This window comes from Humulus lupulus, chromosome 6, assembly GCF_963169125.1.
Source record: "Humulus lupulus chromosome 6, drHumLupu1.1, whole genome shotgun sequence".
Classification (NCBI taxonomy): domain Eukaryota; kingdom Viridiplantae; phylum Streptophyta; class Magnoliopsida; order Rosales; family Cannabaceae; genus Humulus; species Humulus lupulus.
In genome coordinates, this window is record NC_084798.1 from 67,660,798 (window position 1) to 67,681,760 (window position 20,963).

Consider the following 20,963-nt stretch of genomic DNA (forward strand, 5'->3'; position numbering starts at 1 on the left):
CGCAACGATCGACTGCAGACGCAAGAAGGTGATGTTCGAAACTCCTGACGGCCAGAAACTGTGCTTCATGGGACAAGCTTCAGGACTACGCACCCCGTTAGTATCATCTCTCAAAGCTCAGAGAATGATGGAGAAATGATGTCAAGCATTCTTAGCCAACATCACGAATGTGGAGAAGGAGACATCACTCAAAGTTGGAGATGTTCGAGTCATACAAGAATTTCCAGAAGTATTTCCCGATGACTTGCCAGGATTGCCGCCAACTAGAGAAATAGACTTCACGATAGAATTAGTACCGGGCACCGAGCCTATCTCTAAGGCACCATACCGGATGGCACCTACGGAACTCAAGGAGTTAAAGACGCAGCTACAAGAACTCCTAGACTTGGGTTTCATTAGGCCAAGCCATTCACCACGGGGAGGTCCGGTACTATTCGTGAAAAAGAAGGACGGAAGTATGCGCATGTGCATAGACTACCGTGAGCTGAATAAAGTAACGATTAAGAACAAATACCCGCTACCTCGGATTGATGATTTGTTTGATCAACTCCGAGGCGCGACTATATTCTCTAAGATCGATTTACGGTCCGGGTATCATCAGCTCAAGGTAAAGGAGGAAGATATTCCTAAGACAGCCTTTAGGACTCGTTATGGACATTACGAGTTCTTGGTTATGTCTTTTGGTCTTACTAACGCGCCAGCCGCGTTTATGGACTTAATGAATAGGGTCTTCAAGGACTACTTGGATAAATTCGTCGTTGTGTTCATCGACGACATTTTAATTTACTCCAAGGATGAAGTGGAGCACGAGGAACACTTAAGGATGATTTTGACGCGATTGAAGGAGCACCAACTCTACGCGAAGTTCAAGAAATGCGAGTTTTGGCTCTCACAAGTGGCGTTCCTCGGGCACATCATATCGAAAGACGGAGTTGCAGTAGATCCATCGAAGGTAGAGGCCGTGAAGGATTGGCCTAGACCAAAGAACGCGTCGGAAGTAAGAAGCTTCTTAGGGCTAGCAGGTTACTATAGAAAGTTTGTAGAGGGCTTTTCTAAAATAGCCACTCCACTCACCAACCTGACCCGGAAGCAACAAAAGTTTAACTAGAATGATAAGTGTGAGGAAAGCTTCCAGTTGCTTAAGGATAAGCTTTGCTCAACACCAGTACTTAGTGTCCCAACACCCAACGACAAGTTCGTTGTCTACTGTGATGCATCAAAGTTAGGATTGGGATGCGTACTGATGCAAAATGACAAGGTGATAGCCTAAGCCTCACGTCAGTTAAAGGAGTATGAACAACGCTATCCAACTCACGATATGGAGTTGGCAGCGGTGGTCTTTGCGTTAAAAATCTGGCGCCATTATCTTTACGGAGAACGGTGCGAGATTTATACGGACCACAAAAGTTTAAAATACTTCTTTACTCAGAAGGAGCTTAACATGAGGCAGCGCTGGTGGTTGGAATTAGTAAAGGATTACGACTGCGAAATCCTATACCACCCGGGGAAGGCAAACGTAGTTGCCGATGCACTTAGCCGAAAAAGTTATGGGAACTTAGCAGCCTTATCCGGAATAGAAAAGCCACTGCAACAGGAGCTTATCAGTGCCGGAATAGAAGTGGTTGTAGGCAAGTTGGCTAACTTGTCTATCCAATCGAATCTGCTAGAAGACATACGGAATGGTCAGAGACATGATGATTCACTAGCAACGCACATGGATGCAGTCAGAGAAGGCAAGACTACAGATTTCTCAATATCCAGTCAAGGTTTATTGAGATATAAGGATCGGGTATGCGTGCCAGATGATCAGAGTATTAAGAAGACGATCCTAGAAGAAGCGCACAACACCCCATACTCGGTTCATCCAGGGTCTACCAAGATGACTCATGACATCAAGGCAGTCTATTGGTGGCCAGGGATGAAGAAGGACATAGCGGAGTATGTATCTAAGTGTCTGGTATGCCAGCAAGTGAAGGCGGAGCATCAGCGGCCTGCAGGATTATTGCAACCGCTTAGCATACCGGAGTGGAAGTGGGACGATATAGCCATGGACTTCGTGACGGGTCTGCCAAAGACAAATAAGCAGCATGATTCTGCTTGGATAGTCATAGATAGACTAACCAAGTCGGCTCATTTTCTGCCTGTTAAGACTTCTTATATGGCAGACCAATATGCAGACATCTACATCCAAGAGATTGTACGATTGCATGGAATCCCCAAGACGATAGTATCAGATAGAGGATCAGTGTTTACGTCAAGATTTTGGAGAAGCTTACAGCAAGCCATGGGTACTAAGTTAAGTCTTAGTACAGCTTTCCATCCTCAGACAGATGGGCAGTCCGAGCGTACGATTCAGATTTTAGAGGATATGCTACGCGCATGTGTACTTGACTTTGGAGGATCGTGGAACAAGTACTTACCGCTGATCGAGTTCTCGTACAATAACAGCTACCAGTCAATGATCGAGATGGCACCTTATGAGTTGCTATATGGAAGAAGGTGCCGATCACCGTTGCACTGGGACGAGGTAGGAGAAAGGCAGCTTCTAGGGCCCAAAGCTGTTAGGCAAGCTCAAGAAGCAGTAACGCTTATTAGACAGCGTATGCTTGCTGCTCAAAGCCGACAGAAAAGCTATGCAGATACCAAGCGACGCGATGTGGAGTTCCAAGTTGGAGATCAAGTCTTCCTGAAGATATCTCCTATGGAGGGTGTCAAGCGGTTCGGGAAGAAAGGCAAGCTCAGTCCCCGATTCTTAGGTCCTTTTGAGATATTGGACAAAGTGGGACCAGTTGCGTATAGACTAGCCCTACCGCCAGCACTAGCCGATAGTCACAACGTCTTCCACATCTCGATGTTACGCAAGTATGTGTCAGACCCATCTCACGTCCTCAAGTACGATACCATAGCGCTCCAGAAAGACTTAAGTTACGAGGAACGACCGGTTAGCATCCTAGATAGGGGGATGAAGCAGTTACGGTCCAAGATCTTTCCTATAGTTAAAGTCCTATGGAGCAATAGTTCTGAACGCGAGGCAACGTGGGAGTTGGAAGAGGACATGCAGAGCCGGTATCCGGAGTTATTTGGTAAGTAAATTTCGAGGACGAAATTCTTTTTAGTAGGGGAGAATTGTAGAGTCCAAGAACTTTACTTAGCTAATTGTTTAGTAGTATTATAGTATGTTTAGTGTTATCATTGTTACTTTGGATTTTTGGTTCAGACCGGGAGTTATTTGGACACTCATAGTAGTACTTATAGATTTTCTAAGTTTAACCTATAGTTTAAGAATATTAAGTATAACCTAAGGTTTGATTAATGTGACTGATATTAAGGATTATATTATTATATTATAAGGTTTAGACATCAACCAATAGGATTTTAAGCACATGTTTTGAATGGTAATTAAGGATTAAGTATTTTTGAGGATTAAATTAAATAAGGGTAAAAGTTTGAATGTATAGGGTCAGTCAGCAGCTTTGAGCACGTTGAGGGCTTAGTCAAGGCTGTTTAATCCATTGAAACTTAGCTAAAAATGTGTAAATTCGTGTTTAAATATTCTGCGTATGCCGATATATCGCAGCTATAGGGGGCGATATGTCGCAGCACGTAGATACGGAAAACACGAATCGATGCACGGTCGCCTCGGGAACAAAGGTCCAGGCGATATATCGCCTATAGGGGGCGATATATCGCCTCCACCAGCATGAATTCAAATACTTTTGAATTCTTTTCCCTTCAGCCATTCAAACTCCTTCAACAGTCCAGCATCTTCTGAACGAGTCTTCAGCCTCTGCTGAACGATTATTCAAATGATTTTCACTTAAAAAGCCATTATTTTTATTCAAGTAAAATCAAGATATTTTCATTCCCAAACTCTATAAATAGGACCTAGTACCCAGCCATTATTCACCATTTGCTCTAAGTTCAGAGGCTGCTAGTGTTAAGTGAGTGTGAGAGTGTAAACACTTGGTTTGGGGAAAAACTATAAGCTTAAACATCATAAGCTTATCAAACACTTTTGGAAGAGAGTGCTATAGTATTTCGGTGGATATTAGATTGATCTTGCAATCTTTGAGGTAAACCCAAAACTTTAGTTCTTTTCTGTATTTTTTATGTTATTTCCTTTCTCAAAACCTTCTACTCAGTCCCCTAACCTTATTCTTATTTTGGTTAGGGAATCCAAGCTTTTAAGCATATAAGTAGGTAAGTATGTTTTCTATGGTTTAGTCTTTCCATCTCTTTCATTTCATCTCCTTTCTTTAGACTTACTCTTTCTTATGGTTTTAGGAGTGTTCCAACAATCCCAACTCAGTCCATAATCTCGGTAACTTTGGTAAGGAAAATAGGCTAGAATTAATATGTTATGTGCTTATGTTATATATATGTTTATGTTATTAAAAGTGTTATGATATGTATATGTGTATGTTTGTAGGCTTGGGCATATGACCCATATGACTAACAAGACCCCAAATGGGTTATGGGCATATGACCTACTTAGCTAGTAGGACCCCATTAACCCCATGGGCATATGCTTGTTTAGTCTATGGGACCCCAAGTAATAATGGCCATTATAATAAGTGTATGTTATATTTATTATGTTAAGTCTTTATGTTTTCTTATGAAATTATGTATGTGACTTTGTGTTAGATTTTCCTTACTGGGCATTAGGCTCACTCCTTTCTGTTTATGTGCAGGAAAATAAGTTTAGAGGCGGAAAGATTCGTGACGCTTGGAGAATGTGTATCGATGATGAATGGAGTCAAGGGGCCGAGTGTTATTCGATTCGAGGATATAGTCTCCTTTTATGTTTTTATGGTTTTTATGTGTATTTTCCGCATTATTATGTAATGTCTTTTATTTTAAATCTTGTTTTGTTTTAAAAACAATGGGATCCCAAAATCCTTCTTAGTATTCTGTTTATTTGTAAATAACTCTTATTTTCAAGTTATTCAATAAATTATGGTATTTTCGTAAAAATGTAAGTTTTATGTATAGTTTCGATAATGGTCCAATTAGTCTAGATTAGTGGGTCATTACATCTATGGTGCATCTAGAGGGAAAGATTGAAGACGTTCTAGTACAAGTTAACAAGTTCATTTTTCCAGTAGATTTTATTATTCTTGAGTATGAGGAAGATAGGGGGGTTCCAATCATTTTGGGGCGACCATTATTTGCCATCGGAAGGACTTTGATAGATGTTGAAAAAGGAGAGCTCACCATTGGAGCTCAAGAAGAACAAGTAACATTCAAGGCTATTAATCCTATACACTCTCCTAATGAAGTTGAAACTCGTTTAGCCATAAGTGCTTCTAACTCCAAGAAGATTGAAAAGATGCATGAAAAGCATAGCAAGGGAGCGAGGAAAAAGGTCCCTTTTGAAGAAAATGAGAAAGATGGTCAGCCATGGAAAAGTAAGGAAGAAGAACCATCCCTGTAATGACCCAACTACTCTAGACTTTGGACCATTAATGACTACTATACATGGACACTAATTTTTAATAAAACTCACTAGTGAAATAATCATAACTTCATTAAAACTTGTAAGACAAATGTTAAACTACATAAAATTTAAAGTAGGATATGGGATCCCATTGTTTTTAAAATAAAAACATAACTTTAAATAAATGGATTACAAAATAAAGTGCAGAAAATACATATAAAGAATAATTTTAAAAAGACTAAGAAGTGACTTCATCCTCGACTCAAACGCTCAATCCACCGATTCCATCCTACCTCAATACACAAGCCCCAAGCTGCCAAGAACCTTTCCGCCACCATAGCTATTTTCCTGCACATATAAACATAAAGGAATGAGCCTAATGCCCAGCAAGGAAAATCTAACAACATAAATCATATACATAAAATTCATATCATATGCTAAAAACATAACATAAACATATACCACAAGCGTATCATAATCATATGTCATATATACTTATAATGGCCATTACTACTTGGGATATGAGAACAGGATTGGGACTTTGGAACACTCCTAAAAATCATCAAAGAAAGGTGAGTAAACTAAAGAAAATGGGATGAAAATAATGAAAGAACTATACCATCGAAAAGATACTTACCAAGAACCTTACGTTCAAGATCTTAGATTTCCTAACAAATAATAAAGAATATAGTTAGGATTTTGAGTAGAAAACTATAAGAACTTAAGGAAACTATACATAAATGAACTAGAATTTGGAGTACCTTTAATACTTCTATGACCGAACTACTCCTCGAACCTGAAATATACTATAATCCTTACTTCCTGCGTGTTTATTAAGCTTATAAGGATAAAGCATATAACCCTAACCCAAGTGTCTATCACTCTTAAAATAACCTAGCAGCTTGCAGACTCTGAACTTAGCTTGATGAATGAATAAATGGTTGGGTATTAGGTCCTATTTAAAGAGTTCAAGAATGAAAAGATCTTCATTTAACTTGAATAAAATAATGGCTTTTTAATTGAAAAATATTTGAATTATCGTTCAACAGAGGCTGAAGACTCGGTCAGAAAGATTCTGGACTTATCAAGAGGTTAAAGATTAAAATGAACTCGGTTTAAAAACATTCAAAAATCTGGTACATGAGCCGATATATGGCCCCTAGTAGGCGATATATCGCCCCTAGTAGATGATATATCTCATGGGCTAATATGCCCGAGGCTCGTCGAGGTGGTCGTGTGAAGCTACATGTTTTTCGTATCCCCGTATGGAGATATATTGCCCCCTATAGCTGCGATATATCTGCATACGCTGAAATATTAAACATGTAATTACACTTTTTCAGACTAATTTGAATTGAGTAAACACCCTTGACTAAGTCCTCTAACGATTTCAAAGTTGCTGGCAAACCCTAGGATATTCAAATATTGATCTTAATAAACATATTCCGCAAAATACTTAATTATCATTAAACATACACGAGACAAGTGTTACTATCTTATTGGGTCTATCTAAACCTTATAATATAATAAATATCACCATCAATATTAGTCATATTAATCAAACCTTAGGTTAAAATTAATATTCTTAAACTATAGGTTAAACTTAGAAAATCTAAATGTGTTACTACGAGTGTCCAACTAAATCCCGGTTTGAACCAAAATCCACAATCATAAAAATATTACAACTATTACTATTGCTACTACTATCTAACTAGCTAAGTAAAGTTCTTGGACTCTATAATTCTCCCCTACTAAAAAGAATTTCGTCCTCGAAATTTACTTACCAAATAACTCCGGATACCGGCCTTGCATGTCCTCCTCCAACTCCCACGTTGCCTCTCGTTCAGAACTATTACTCCATAGGACTTTGACTATAGGAATGTTCTTGGGCCGTAACTGCTTCACCCCCTATCCAGGATGCTAACCGGTCATTCCTCGTAACTCAAGTCTTTCTAGAGTGCTATCGTATCGTACTGGAGGATGTGAGATGGGTCTGACACATACTTGCGTAGCACCGAGATGTGGAACACGTTGTGACTATCTGCTAGTGCTCGCGGTAGGGCTAGTCTATACGCAACTGCTCCCACTTTGTCCAATATCTCAAAAGAACCTATAAATTGGGGACTAAGCTTGCCTTTCTTCCCAAACTGCTTTACACCTTTCATAGGAGATGTCTTCAAGAAGACTTGATCTCCGATGTTGAATTCCACATCACGTCACTTGGAATCCACATAGCTTTTCTGACGGCTTTGAGCAGCAAGCATACGCTGTCTAATAAGCGCTACTACTTCTTGAGCTTGTCTAACAGTTTCAGGACCTAGAAGCTGCCTTTCTCTTACCTCATCCCAGTGTAATGGTGATCGACACCTTCTTCCATAAAGCAACTCATAAAGTGATATCCCAATCGTTGACTGGTAGCTATTGTTGTAGGAGAACTCTATTAGCGGCAAGTACTTATTCCATGATCCTCTGAAATCAAGTACACATGCGCATAGCATATCTTCTAAAATCTGAATCGTACGCTCGAACTGCATGTCTGTCTGAGGATGAAAAGTTGTACTAAGACTTAACTTAGTATCCATAGCTTGCTGTAAACTTCCCCAAAATCTTGATGTAAACACTGATCCTCTATCTGACACTATTGTCTTGGGGATTCCATGCAACCATACTATCTCTTGGACATAGATGTTTGTATATTGGTCTGCCGTGTATGAAGTCTTAACAAGCAGAAAATGACCTGACTTAGTTAGTCTTTCTATTACTATCCAAGAGAAATCATGCTCCTTATTTGTTCGTGGCAAACCTGTCACGAATTTCATAGCTATATCATCCCACTTCCATTCCTGTACGCTACGCGGTTGCAAGAAGCCTGCAGGTCGCTGATGTTCTGCTTTCACTTGCTAGCATAAAAGACACTTGGACACAAACTCTGCTTTGTCCTTCTTCATCCCTAGCCACCAATAGACTGCGTTAACGTCATGAGTCATCTTGGTCGACCCTGGGTGAACTGAGTACGGGGTAATGTGCGCTTCATCTAGAATCGTCTTCTTAATCCTTTGATCATTTGGCATGCATACCCGATCCTTATATCTCAATAAACCTTAACTAAATATTGAGAAATCTGTGGTCCTGCCTTCTCGGACTGCATCCATATGTGCTGCTAGTGTGTCGTCATGTCCCTGACCAATCTGTATATCTTCTAGCAGATTCGTCTGGATAGACAAGTTAGCCAGTTTGCCGACAACTACTTCTATTCCGGCACTAATCATCTCCTGATGTAGCGGCTTTTCTATTCCGGCTAAAGCTGCTAAGCTTCCATAACTTTTCCTACTAAGTGCATCGACAACTACGTTTTCTTTTCCCTGGTGGTATAGGATTTCACAATCGTAATCCTTCACTAATTCTAACCACCTGCGCTTCCTCATGTTGAGCTCATTCTGAGTAAAGAAGTACTTTAAAATTTTGTGGTCCGTATAAATCTCGCACCGTTCTTCGTAAAGATAATGGCGCTAGATTTTCAACGCAAAGACCACCGCTGCCAACTCCATATCGTGAGTTGGATAGCACTGCTCGTACTCCTTCAACTGTCATGAGGCATAGGCTATCACCTTATCATTCTGCATCGTCACACAACCCAACCCTTGCTTCGATGCATCGCAGTAGACTACGAACTTATCGTTGGGTGTCGGTACACAGATTACTGGTGCTGAGCAAAGCTTATCCTTAAGCAACTGGAAGCTTTCTTCACATCTATCATTCTAGTTGAATCTTTGCGATTTCTGGGTTAGATTGCTGAGCGGAATGGCTCTCTTAGAAAATCCCTCTACGAACCTCCTATAATAACCTGCTAACCCCAGAAAGCTTCTTACTTCAGATGCGTTCTTTGGTCTTGGCCAATCCTTCACAGCCTCTACCATTGATGGGTCTACTGCAACTCCATTTTTTGATATAATGTGCCCGAGGAACGCCACTTGTGAAAGCCAAAACTTGCATTTCTTGAACTTGGCGTAGAGTTGATGCTCCTTCAGTTGTGACAAAATCAACCTCAAATGTTCCTCGTGCTCTACTTCATCCTTAGAGTATACTAAGATGTCGTCGATGAACACTATGACGAATTTATCTAAGTACTCCTTGAAGACCCTATTCATCAAGTCCAAAAACGCGGCTGGTGCATTAGTAAGACCAAAGGACATAACTAAGAACTCGCAATGTCCATAACGAGTTCTAAAGGCTATTTTAGGAATATCTTCTCCCTTTACCTTGAGTTGATGATACCTGGACCGCAAATCAATCTTTGAAAATACAGTCACGCCTCGGAGTTGATCAAACAAGTCATCGATCCGGGTTAGTGGGAACTTAATCTTAATCGTTACCTTGTTCAGCTCGCGATAGTCTATACACATCTGCATGCTTCCGTCCTTTTTCATCACGAATAGCACCGGTTCTCCCCATGGTGAATGGCTCGGCCTAATAAAATGTAAGTCTAGGAGTTCTTGTAGCTGTGCCTTTAACTCCTTGAGTTCCATAGGTGCCATCTGGTACGATGCCTTGGAAATAGGCTCGGTGCTCGGTATTAATTCTATCATGAAGTCAATTTCCCGAGTCGGCGGCAATCCCGGTAAGTCATCGAGAAATACCTCTGGGAATTCTCTTACAATACAGACGTCTCCAACTTGAAGTGGTGTCTCCTTTACCACATCTGTGATGCTGGCTAAGAACGCTTGACATCCTTTTTCCATCATTCTTTGAGCTTTGAGAGATGATACTAACGGGGTGCGTAATCCTGAAGCTTGTCCCATGAAGCAAAGTTTCTGGCCGTCAGGAGTCTCGAACATCACCTTCTTGCACTTGCAGTCGATGGTTGCACCATGCCGTGCTAGCCAGTCCATGCCTAGTATTACGTCAAACTCCTTGATCAACAGTTCTATCAGGTCTCCTTCTAGTTCTACATCCTCAATCTTGATCGGTACACCTCGTACTATCCGTGATGATAGAACTACTTTGCCCAAAGGCAACTCGGTTACAAACCTAGTTCTAAATCTTTCATAAGGTTTGTCTAGTTTTTCTATCATTCCTAACGAGATATACAAATGAGTGGCTCTCGAATCAAATAATACAGAACATATGTTATTGAGGATAGAAACCTGACCTGTGACTACATTATTGGTAGCATCAACCTCTCCTTGAGTTAAGGCAAAACCCTAGCAGGAACCATCTTGTCATCTTTCTTCCCTTCTGGCTTGCGCCAAGGACAATCTCTTTTCTGGTGTCCTTCCAGACCACAGCTATAACATTCCTTGGTGTTCGCGCGACATTCACCAGGATGTGTCTTCTGACACTTAGCACATGGTGGGTATTCCACATAACCCGACCTATTTCCCCCATTATTTTTCTATGCCCTCTTATCGCTATCATATTGCTTGTTATCAGGATGCCTTCTCTTCTGACCGTTACTGTTGTTTCCAGACTGATTTTTGCTATTATGGCTGTTGTTCCGACTGGTTTAAGGTTGACCCTACTGTCTAGGCTCATGCTTACCGGCTTCTTCTTTACTTACATTAGCCTGCAACCTCTCTACTTCTATTGTTGTCTCTAGAACGTCGGCATACGTAGTATTGCCCGAGTTTTCTAGCTTAACCCCCAGCTCAATCTTTGGTCGAAGTCCTCTAACGAACTTGTTCACCCTCAGAAAATCAGTTGGAACCATCTCAGATGTGAACTTAGCTAGGCGGTCGAACTGATGAGCATACTCTGCCACTGATAAACTACCTTGCTTCAAGTTGGCGAACTCCTCAACTCTCGAAGTGAGTACAGCTGAATTGTAATACTTCTTGTGGAACAGCTCCACGAATTGAGTCCATGTCATGGCGGCAACATCATGCGATTGCTGGACCAAGTCCCACCATATCTTGGCATCCTTATTGAGCAATGACGAGACACAGGATATATGGTCCACATTACTAAGATTCATGTGCGTCAGAATTGGCTCCACATTCCTTAGCCACTCTTTGCCTCAAAAGGGTCAGTAGTCCCTTCGAAGTTTGGAGAGTGCTGCTTACGAAACCTCTCATAAATTGGCTCCATGTGTTGTACTGGATACGGCGCGTAATTCGCCACTGGCCATCCCCCATATGGACCAACTTGTTGGGGTGCTTAGGCTATTTGTTGTGGGTGCGGCTGCGGTGGAGTCTGAGGTTGAGTCTAGGGCTGAGCCTGTTGTCGCAGTCTGGCAATCTCTGTAGTTTTGTCAGCTAGCGGTGCCGATGCGTTGCGGCTGGCAGTAGCATGCATTCCCCTTCTGTGAACTGGAGGGGCATCATTGTTTACTGGAGCAGCGTTGGAGGCATTTTCGTTGGTGCGTGCAGATCTTCGGAGTGACATGGCAGCAAAGTTCTAATAGTTGAAAGAAACATGTTAGAACTTTACCTAATAGGCTCTAAGGCAAAAGTTATTCTAAAACAAACATATCTCGGACCTATTGATTATGACTTTTTATGAAAATTTTATAAGTTTTCTTATTTATTAGGGTGGATTTCTATACTTAGAAAAACAAGCCATCTTTATTTTCTAAGTCTGTTTCTATCATCCTATATGACTTAATTTTCAGGCTCGAAACTCATCTTTGTTCCAAAGTTAACCATATTGAGGGAGGGCTGGGATCAGTAAAACCGTTCCCACTACTATGGCCCCCTAACTCTCAATATAGAAACTTGGTTCATTGATTTGTATCCACCCTCATGGAACTTTAGTCATTATTTATTTTATTTATTATTTATTATGATTGCGAAATAAAAATCAAGCTCATACATGATAACAAAATAACATAATATTAATTTGGAAAAGAGTTTTCACTAATTACAACCATAAAACAAATAAATAAAACAAACAATGAAATTAACTATTCTAAAAATCAGGTTCTTCTACCTCCGATCCTTCATCTAGCATATCATCATCTAACTCTTCATAGTCTTCTTTATCATGTGCCTCAAAATGTCCTCGAGGAAGATTCGTAAAAATCCTATGCTTTTGCTCATTTGTAAAATGAAATTCTGATTTTGAAGTGAACCTAATTAAGAGAAAGTAATATCGCATTGCTACTGGCAGTTCATCTTCATCATCCATTGTTTCCCATATCTCCTCTAAGGTTGCAATTACGGGATGAAAATCTCTAAATAGTCGAATTACTAAAACGTATTGTTCCGTTGCTCTCATCATGATCTGCTTAGACATTTGCAGGTGACCTATTTCTCTGTGGAACAAAAGCAGTCTTCGAGTGATTCTCACTAGTGTTCCTACGGTGTTTCTTGGTTCTCTTATTCTCTTTAAAGGCTTAATGGCTCTGATATCCTCATAGGTTAATGCTTCGTTCATACTTAACTGAAAACATCAATGCTAAAATCATTAGCTATACATATAAGAATAATAACTATAACTTAAATACTTACTTGGCGGTCAGATTCAGAGCTTTGAGTGTGTGTATCGAGGAGAACTTCATGTGAATGAACCGTTTCTCTGATACCAATTGTAATGACCCAACTAATCTAGACTTTGGACCATTAATGACTACTATACATAGACACTAATCTTTAATAAAACTCACTAGTGAAATAATCATAACTTCATTAAAACTTGTAAGACAAATGTTAAACTACAAAAAATTTAAAGTAGGATATGGGATCCCATTGTTTTTAAAATAAAAACATAACATAACTTTAAATAAATGGATTACAAAATAAAGTGCGGAAAATACATATAAAGCATAATTTTAAAAAGACTAAGAAGCGACTTCATCCTCGAATTGAACGCTCAATCCACCGATTCCATCCTGCCTTAACACACCACCCCAAAGCTGCCAAGAACCTTTCCGCCACCATAGCTATTTTCCTGCACATATAAACATAAAGGAATAAGCCTAATGCCAATCAAGGAAAATCTAACAACATAAATCATATACATAAAATTCATATCATATGCTAAAAACATACCATAAACATATACCATAACAGTATCATAATCATATGTCATATATACTTATAATGGCCATTACTAATTGGGGCTTGTAAACTAAACAAGTCATATGCCCATTAGATTTGTGGGGCTTGCTAGCTAAGCAAGTCATATGCCCATAAATTTATTGGGGCTTGTTAGTATACAAGTTATATGCCCAAACCTACCAACATACATAATATAACATTTCATAACACATAAATCATAAGATAACATATAACATATAGAATCCTATCCTATTTTCCTTACCAAAAATAACGGGTTATAAGAACAGGATTGGGACTTTGGAACACTCCTAAAAATCATCAAAGAAAGGTGAGTATACTAAAGAAAATGGGATGAAAATAATGAAAGAACTATACCATCGAAAAGATACTTACCAAGAACCTTACATTCAAGATCTTAGATTTCCTAACCTAGAATAAATAATAGAGTTAGGATTTTGAGTATAAAACTATAAGAACTTAAGGAAACAATACAGAAATGAACTAGAATTTGGAGTACCTTCAATGCTTCTCTGACCGAACTACTCCTCGAACCCGAAATATACTATAAACCTTACTTCGGGAGTGTTTATTAAGCTTATAAGGATAAAGCTTATAACCCCAACCCAAGTGTTTATCACTCATAAAATAACCTAGCAGCTTGCAGACTCTGAACTTAGCTTGATGAATGAATAAATGGCTGGGTACTAGGTCCTATTTATAGAGTTCAAAAATCAAAAGATCTTCATTTAACTTGAATAAAATAATGGCTTTGTAATTGAAAAATATTTGAATTATCGTTCAGCAGAGGCTCAAGACTCGGTCAGAAAGATGCTGGACTTATCAAGAGGTTAAAGATTAAAATGAGCTCGGTTTTAAAAACATTAAAAAATCTGGTACATGAGCCAATATATCGCCCCTAGTAGGCGATATATCACCTGGGCTAATATGCCTGAGGCTCGTCGAGGTGGTCGTACGAAGCTACGTGTTTTTCGTATCCCTGTATGGCGATATATCGCCCCCTATAGCTGCGATATATTGGCATACGCTGAAATTTTAAACATGTAATTACACTTTTTCAGCCTAATTTGAATTGAGTAAACAACCATGACTAAGTCCTCTAACAATTTCAAAGCTGCTAGCAGACCCTAGATCTTAATAAACATATTCCGCAAAATACTTAATTATCATTAAACATACACAAGACAAGTGTTACTATCTTATTGGGTCTATCTAAACCTTATAATTTAATAAATATCACCATCAATATCAGTCATATTAATCAAACCTTAGGTTAAAATTAATATTCTTAAACTATAGGTTAAACTTAGAAAATCTACAAGTGTTACTACGAGTGTCCAACTAAATCCTGGTCTGAACCAAAATCCACAGTTATAAAAATACTACAACTATTACTATTGCTAGTACTGTCTAACTAGCTAAGTAAAGTTCTTGGAATCTACTATCCCATCCTCAAAAGCTACCGAAGAAGAAGAAAAAGAAAAAGAAACATGGTAGAAAACCTCAGTAACAAATTTTTGAAGTTGGACAGCGAGTGTTTTTCTCAAACACTCTAATGAAAGAAAATCTTAGGCTGCTAAAATCAAGGTGTGATGGTGTAATCTGTGTGATCAAAGTGTTGCCAATGATGTGGTTGAATTATATAAATAGCATTATGGGAGAGCATTTAAGGTGACAAGGAAAGGAACAAAGTTTGGGGGAAGTGAGGTTGAGCGATCCACTACCTCGGTCTCCTTGAAAGATCATTAAAAAATGTGATGTTTTGGTTGCTATGGTACTTGGGGGATTCATTTGTAAAGCAACCTGAAGAAAGAATAAAAATAAAAGGAAAAAAAATTTTAAAAATGAAAAAAAAAAAAAAAGAGAAAAGAAAGGAAAAATCATGTGTTCTTTAGTTAGTTATTTTTATTTTAATTTTTGGAGTAGTTTTACGTTTGTTCTTGTGTTTCAGATGTTAAATAGCAAGAGAAATGGTGTTTTGGTAGTAATTTGGGGGTTTGAAGATTTTACAAAAAATTTGCTAAAGTGAAATGGGGAGCAAAATGTGTGAAAATTCTGAAAAATGAAGGGTTCTGCTTGCTACAGCAAAATTTTACAATTTGGGAAAGCATCCAACTCCTCAACTCCACAACCAACCAAAAATAAGGTCATCAATTCAAAATTGACCCTATCCTTTCGAATGAAAAATTTGAAGGATAGGCGAGGAGTGTTCTTATCTCAGCTCATTTATTTTTTATTTTTTTATTTTGTTGTTTTTGTTATTTCTTTTGTTCTGTTGTTGTAACCTTGATTTTAATTCATGTTGGTGTCTTTGTTTTGTTTCTAGTTTTTCCTTGTCTTGTCGTTATTTCATTGTTGTTTTGAGGATATTATTTGTCTTTGTTAGTGTTTCCTAGGGGGCTCGATGACGATATTGAAAATGTTACAAAAATGTAATAAAATCAAGTTTCAACCGAATGTATTTCTTACTTAAGTTTTAAACTAAAATTCATTGGATGTGAGTGTTGCTAGCAATTGATTGATGAGAGTGTTTTTCTTTTTAGTGTGTGCATAGATTGATTAAACATTTCTGAGACCCTAGAAAGAGCTAGTTTCTTGCGAGAGCTTAAGTTTCTAGAATTATTTAGTGGTTTTTCTTGAGGCGAAATCCTAGCCATCTTTGGACTGTTTGAGCCTTTTAAGCCTACTCATAATGCATTTTTATCCATAGTCACCCCATTGAGCTTAATAACCTCACTTCACCGTACCCTTTGCACCTTGTTTTTCTAGGATCGATTCATTGTTGCATTTTGTGGGGCTGAGAGGAGTTGCGTGTGAGAGAGGCATTTGGGTGAGAATTTTATTTTTCTTCTTTTCACGATTGAGGACAATGTTGAACTCTAAGTTTTTTTTTTGACGGGGGGGGGGGGGCGCATGTATTCTCATTTCTCTTGTTATATTTCCATCTAGTTTGTTTATCATTGTTTGAAAAAAAGAGCAAAATATATAAAAGGAAAGATAAAAAAAAGGATTAAAGAGTGCACTCCCTTGCATCAAAGGAATGTTTTGAAAAAAAAATTAGAAATAAGTGAAGAAAGTAATCAGTATGAATGTAAATAAGTTTGGGGTGTAACTCTTCAAATAAAAGAAAAGTTTGTTTTAGATTTTGTCTTTGTATGTTAGTAATAAAGGCTAGTGGCAAGAGCTATATTTTTTGTGGGGTGTTCTTTGGGGAAATTAATATGTGCGCTGATTTAGGTCCTAGAAAGTGTAATGCCCTAAACTCCAGGGACCGTTACGGTGTGCCTTGTAAATAGTGCTAAACTCACTAATCGAGTCATTTGGCCAAAATCGTGTAACTAAGTATGATTAGCAGTTTAGGGATTAAAACTTTTGGTTAAGATATAACATTTCATTAGAACGTTTAATGTATATATTGGGATCCCAAAAATATAATTTAAGGGTCTATTACAAGAAAATATTTACAATAGGCCGATCTAAGCGGCAAAACAGGGTTTAACCCTAGTTCCTTTTTCAACCCTCGGCCGTGGCGGTCGAGCAGCCACATATGTACATGTCGTCACCTAAGCTCTCCAACTCAAGGATGGTACAGCTTTCTTTTGCCTTTACCTGCACCACATAGCACCTGTGAGCCGAAGCCCAACAAGAAAACTCAACATGCTCATGAACAGTAATAACATGTCATCGAATCATAATGTGCATGCCTAGCAATAATGGCTTTCGTCATGCATGAAAATAAGTTCAAATAAATTATTACACTACACCAAATACCCCTTTTCATAACATATGAATATAAGACTACTGAAAAATTATTATGATAGTTATAATAATAAAATAATAACTGGCAAAGTAAAAAAAAGGGTGGTATAATAATTTTGGAGCCAGCGCTATTACTTGTAAATTATCTTCTTCCTCTTACTTTTTTATTTACAAAGCTCTAAAGAGTTTTCTGGGAAATATCTTGTTCGACTCCTCTGATCATCTTTGGTGTTTCCAATTGCCTACGGTGTCTCCGAAGTCAGCCCACTACTCTGTCTACAACATTCGGCTCTTCGACGTTTCCAATCGTTCGGCACCATCTTCGGTGTTTCCAATCACGTTTATTATTCAAAGAAAAATGGGGCTTTTGAAATTTTCAAAGTTTCTTATTTCCAGATTTTGTTTCAAAATTTTTCTCTATAATGTTATGCTCTATAAACTAGAGCGCCAAAAATTTCTCATTTTGTCTCAATTCTTTCTCTCACATCAAATGAAAAAATTCCCTCATTCTCCCAATTCCCTCAGTCGCACTCTCTCACAACTCTCATCTCTTTCTTCCTTGCTCTCACAGACCCCTTTCTCGTGAAGGTGTACTGACGAAGGCTTCTGGGGACTTGGCGATGCGGAGGCTCGACATGCTTAACAACGCATGGCTGGCGATGGGGATGTGGTGTGGTCGACGATTTGACACTAGAAACGGGGCTGGGTTTGAAGCTTAGAGCTAGGTTGATGTTTGAGGGTTGGTTAATTTGTAGAGAAAGGGTCGAGAAGAAAGGGAGAGAGGTAGTTTGATATATGTATATATTAATTAGATTTATCTTTATTAAAATAAATGTTTAGATCTAATTTTCTTCTTCTTTGAATCATATTACTATTTTGGAATTCTCTACAATGTTATTTGCCTAAAAAGTTTGAATTTGAATTTGAGATTTGTTCCTTGAATTACTTTTCAATAAGTTGGTTTAGGTACTTTTCAATTGTCTGGGTAGAGAAAACTAATGGCTAGTTATAACCAATGAAAATGATGCTCATACGGAAATAGCATCTTCCAGCCTTCAATTTTCTGTAAAATTGGTTCTTTGTTAAGCATATGCTTGGCTACTGTCAACCATAATAGTGTAAATTACATACAAAATCATATTGGTATTCTACTCCAATCATTAGGAAAGCATATTACTTGAATTGATAAGAAAGTTCACAATTTTATTTTTTGGTGGTGGAGGCTCTTGTGAATGTTGGTGGTGATTTGGCAAAACTTGTCCCTGGTCGAGTTGCAAAAAAAGTGGATGCAGGACTAGCATATGACACACATGGCATCATTATAAATGTATTGATGTGTCTTTTGTAATTCCCATTTTGGTTTCTTGCCGTTGTATTAATGATTCTTTATTGTGTTAGCTATCAAATTTGTATTTTGGAGATGAAACCATCACTCTGCACTATGATTTTCAAACTTTGAAATCTCATTGGAATTGGAAACTGTACATAGGGAACAAAATGAGAAAGGGAATGTATTCTGAATCTGCTTCATGTTTTTGAAGCTGTACTTGTAGTCTGTCTTATCCCTCTGATGCTAGTGCTTTACTTGCTATTCATTTTGTTGTGGTTTGCACAAGTACTTTATCAACAATGCAGGTTCATGATCTGTTGAAGCTTTACAATGAAATTGATGTCCCTTATGAGCGTTTGTTGTTCAAAATTCCTTCAACTTGGCAATAATGTTTCATGACAAAACATCTCTATTCCTTATCATTAGATTTTTCTTCAAGGGAATATATTCATGAATGCTTATAGTTTTTGTAATCTAACTATTTTTTCTAATTGATTGCATCTCCACTTAGGGAATAGAGGCTGCAAGATTACTGGAATCTGAGGGCATACAAACTCATTTGAATTTTGTATACAGGTTTTATATATGTACTAATTAATGGTTAAGTACATTACTTTCTCTTGCATAGCTTTGTCGTGGGTACTCATCATTTTGAAATAAATTATCTTTGTTTGTTTTCTGCCATTACTTCTTATTAGTTCCATTTTATTACCTTCTTTTTAATGGTGATAGTTTCCTTTTGTTTCCTTAGCTTCGCTCAAGCTGTAGCTGCAGCTCAAGCTGGTGAATCTGTTATTCAGATATTTGTTGGTCGAATCAGGGTAATCTTCTACCTTTGGTTCCATAATGATCTTGTTCTTCTCATTTTCATGTCATTGATGTTCATATTTATTGTTTAGGATTGGGCACGTAATCATTCTGGCGACCCTGAGGTAGAAGCTGCACTCAAAAGAGGAGAAGACCCTAGGATAGCTTTGGTTAGTTATAACAGTTTTAATATCCCAATTCCATTGTTGCATGGAATTTTGTTTAAATTCTTAGTAAGCTTTATTATGGCATACTCTTATCTCGATATATTTTAATAATGGGTATTTATTTACTAATGCAGTTTTTTTTTAAAAAATTCTATGATAGGAAAATCAACAACTCTTCTAAATACCTACTGTTCTATGCCCTTTCGTCCTCTGCTTTGTGTTAAGCACGCTAATACACATTAATACTTTCTGTTGTAATTAATTCTTTTCTACTGTAATTAGTTAATGTATATTCCTCTCTTATTATTCTTTGTACAGCTTGCATTGCATGAGGAAGGACACCTGTCCTAGTGGTCCTCTTTATTTTGTTCCTTAGTTTGTATTTATATCCCTTGTACAGGACATTGATAATAATATATAGAAAATTCTCAAAAACCCTTTTAATTCTTCTTCCTAGTATCTAAACCAGGCTATATACAGCCTTTCACTTTGGTCTTGTTGTTTGACTACATTTGACTTAGATATTATTCATTATCGATGCCAAGTGCTTCTTGGTAATAAAAAACTTTTAAGATACTGTTCCAGTAAAATTCCAGATCTCAGCTCATATAATAATTAGTTTCTCATATGAGTGATGAAAGAAGTTGTCAGCAACAAACATGAAATTTCTTGTTTGATCAATTGATCTAGTAGACATTTTTTAATCATTACTATTATTATTCTGTCTTTCAGGTGACAAAGGCTTATAATTACATCCACAAATATGGGCATAAATCAAAGTTGATGGCTGCTGCAGTTCGAAATAAGCAGGATTTATTTAGTCTCGTAGGGTAAATACAAGCACCTGAACTCAGATCATCTATAACTAGAAATTCCTAACTACTCATGTTAATTTGTACTTGTTTCCTAGGGTTGACTATATCATTGCACCATTGAAGTTATTGCTGTAACGACTCGGATTTTCAAGACTCGATAATGCGGAAATATAAATGTTTTCATTTAACAAAATGTCTCAAAAACCCGTATAAAAAAACTTTTAAAAAAAGTCGTATGGCCATACTTAACATTTAGTTAAAAACATATTTTATAAAGAGTAGAGTGAGCCTAGTTTAGGAAAATTACACAACATTTCCGAAAATAAAACGGCTTCCCAAAAGGTCGGTCCACATATACATTTGCAAGGAAGACTCCAGCGTTCACTGCACTGCCTTGCCCTTGCTCTTACCTACAACATGAAACAACTACGTAAGCGAAAATGCTTAGTAAGATCAACTTTCAAATAAACCATGTAGAGAATTAGGGTTCTGGACCTATCCAGACCCTACACAATCAATTTCAAGAATGCTAAAGCGTCCTGGCAAACTTATGGTCATGCCTGATAACCAATGATAAATTAATTCATAACTAGAAAAAATCCTGCACTCAGAAAATCCCAGAACAAGCAGATATAT

At 37.9% G+C, this 20,963-nt stretch overlaps 1 protein-coding gene across 1 annotated transcript; it reads left to right on the forward strand.

The window, feature by feature from the left end:
• Positions 1-18,992: 18,992 nt before the first annotated feature.
• Positions 18,993-20,462, forward strand: LOC133785181 (uncharacterized). Its single transcript, XM_062224436.1, has 6 exons — positions 18,993-19,007; positions 19,050-19,114; positions 19,290-19,359; positions 19,438-19,515; positions 20,245-20,342; positions 20,423-20,462. Exons 1-6 carry the CDS (start codon positions 18,993-18,995, stop codon positions 20,460-20,462), a joined length of 366 nt encoding a protein of 121 aa, XP_062080420.1.
• Positions 20,463-20,963: the final 501 nt, after the last annotated feature.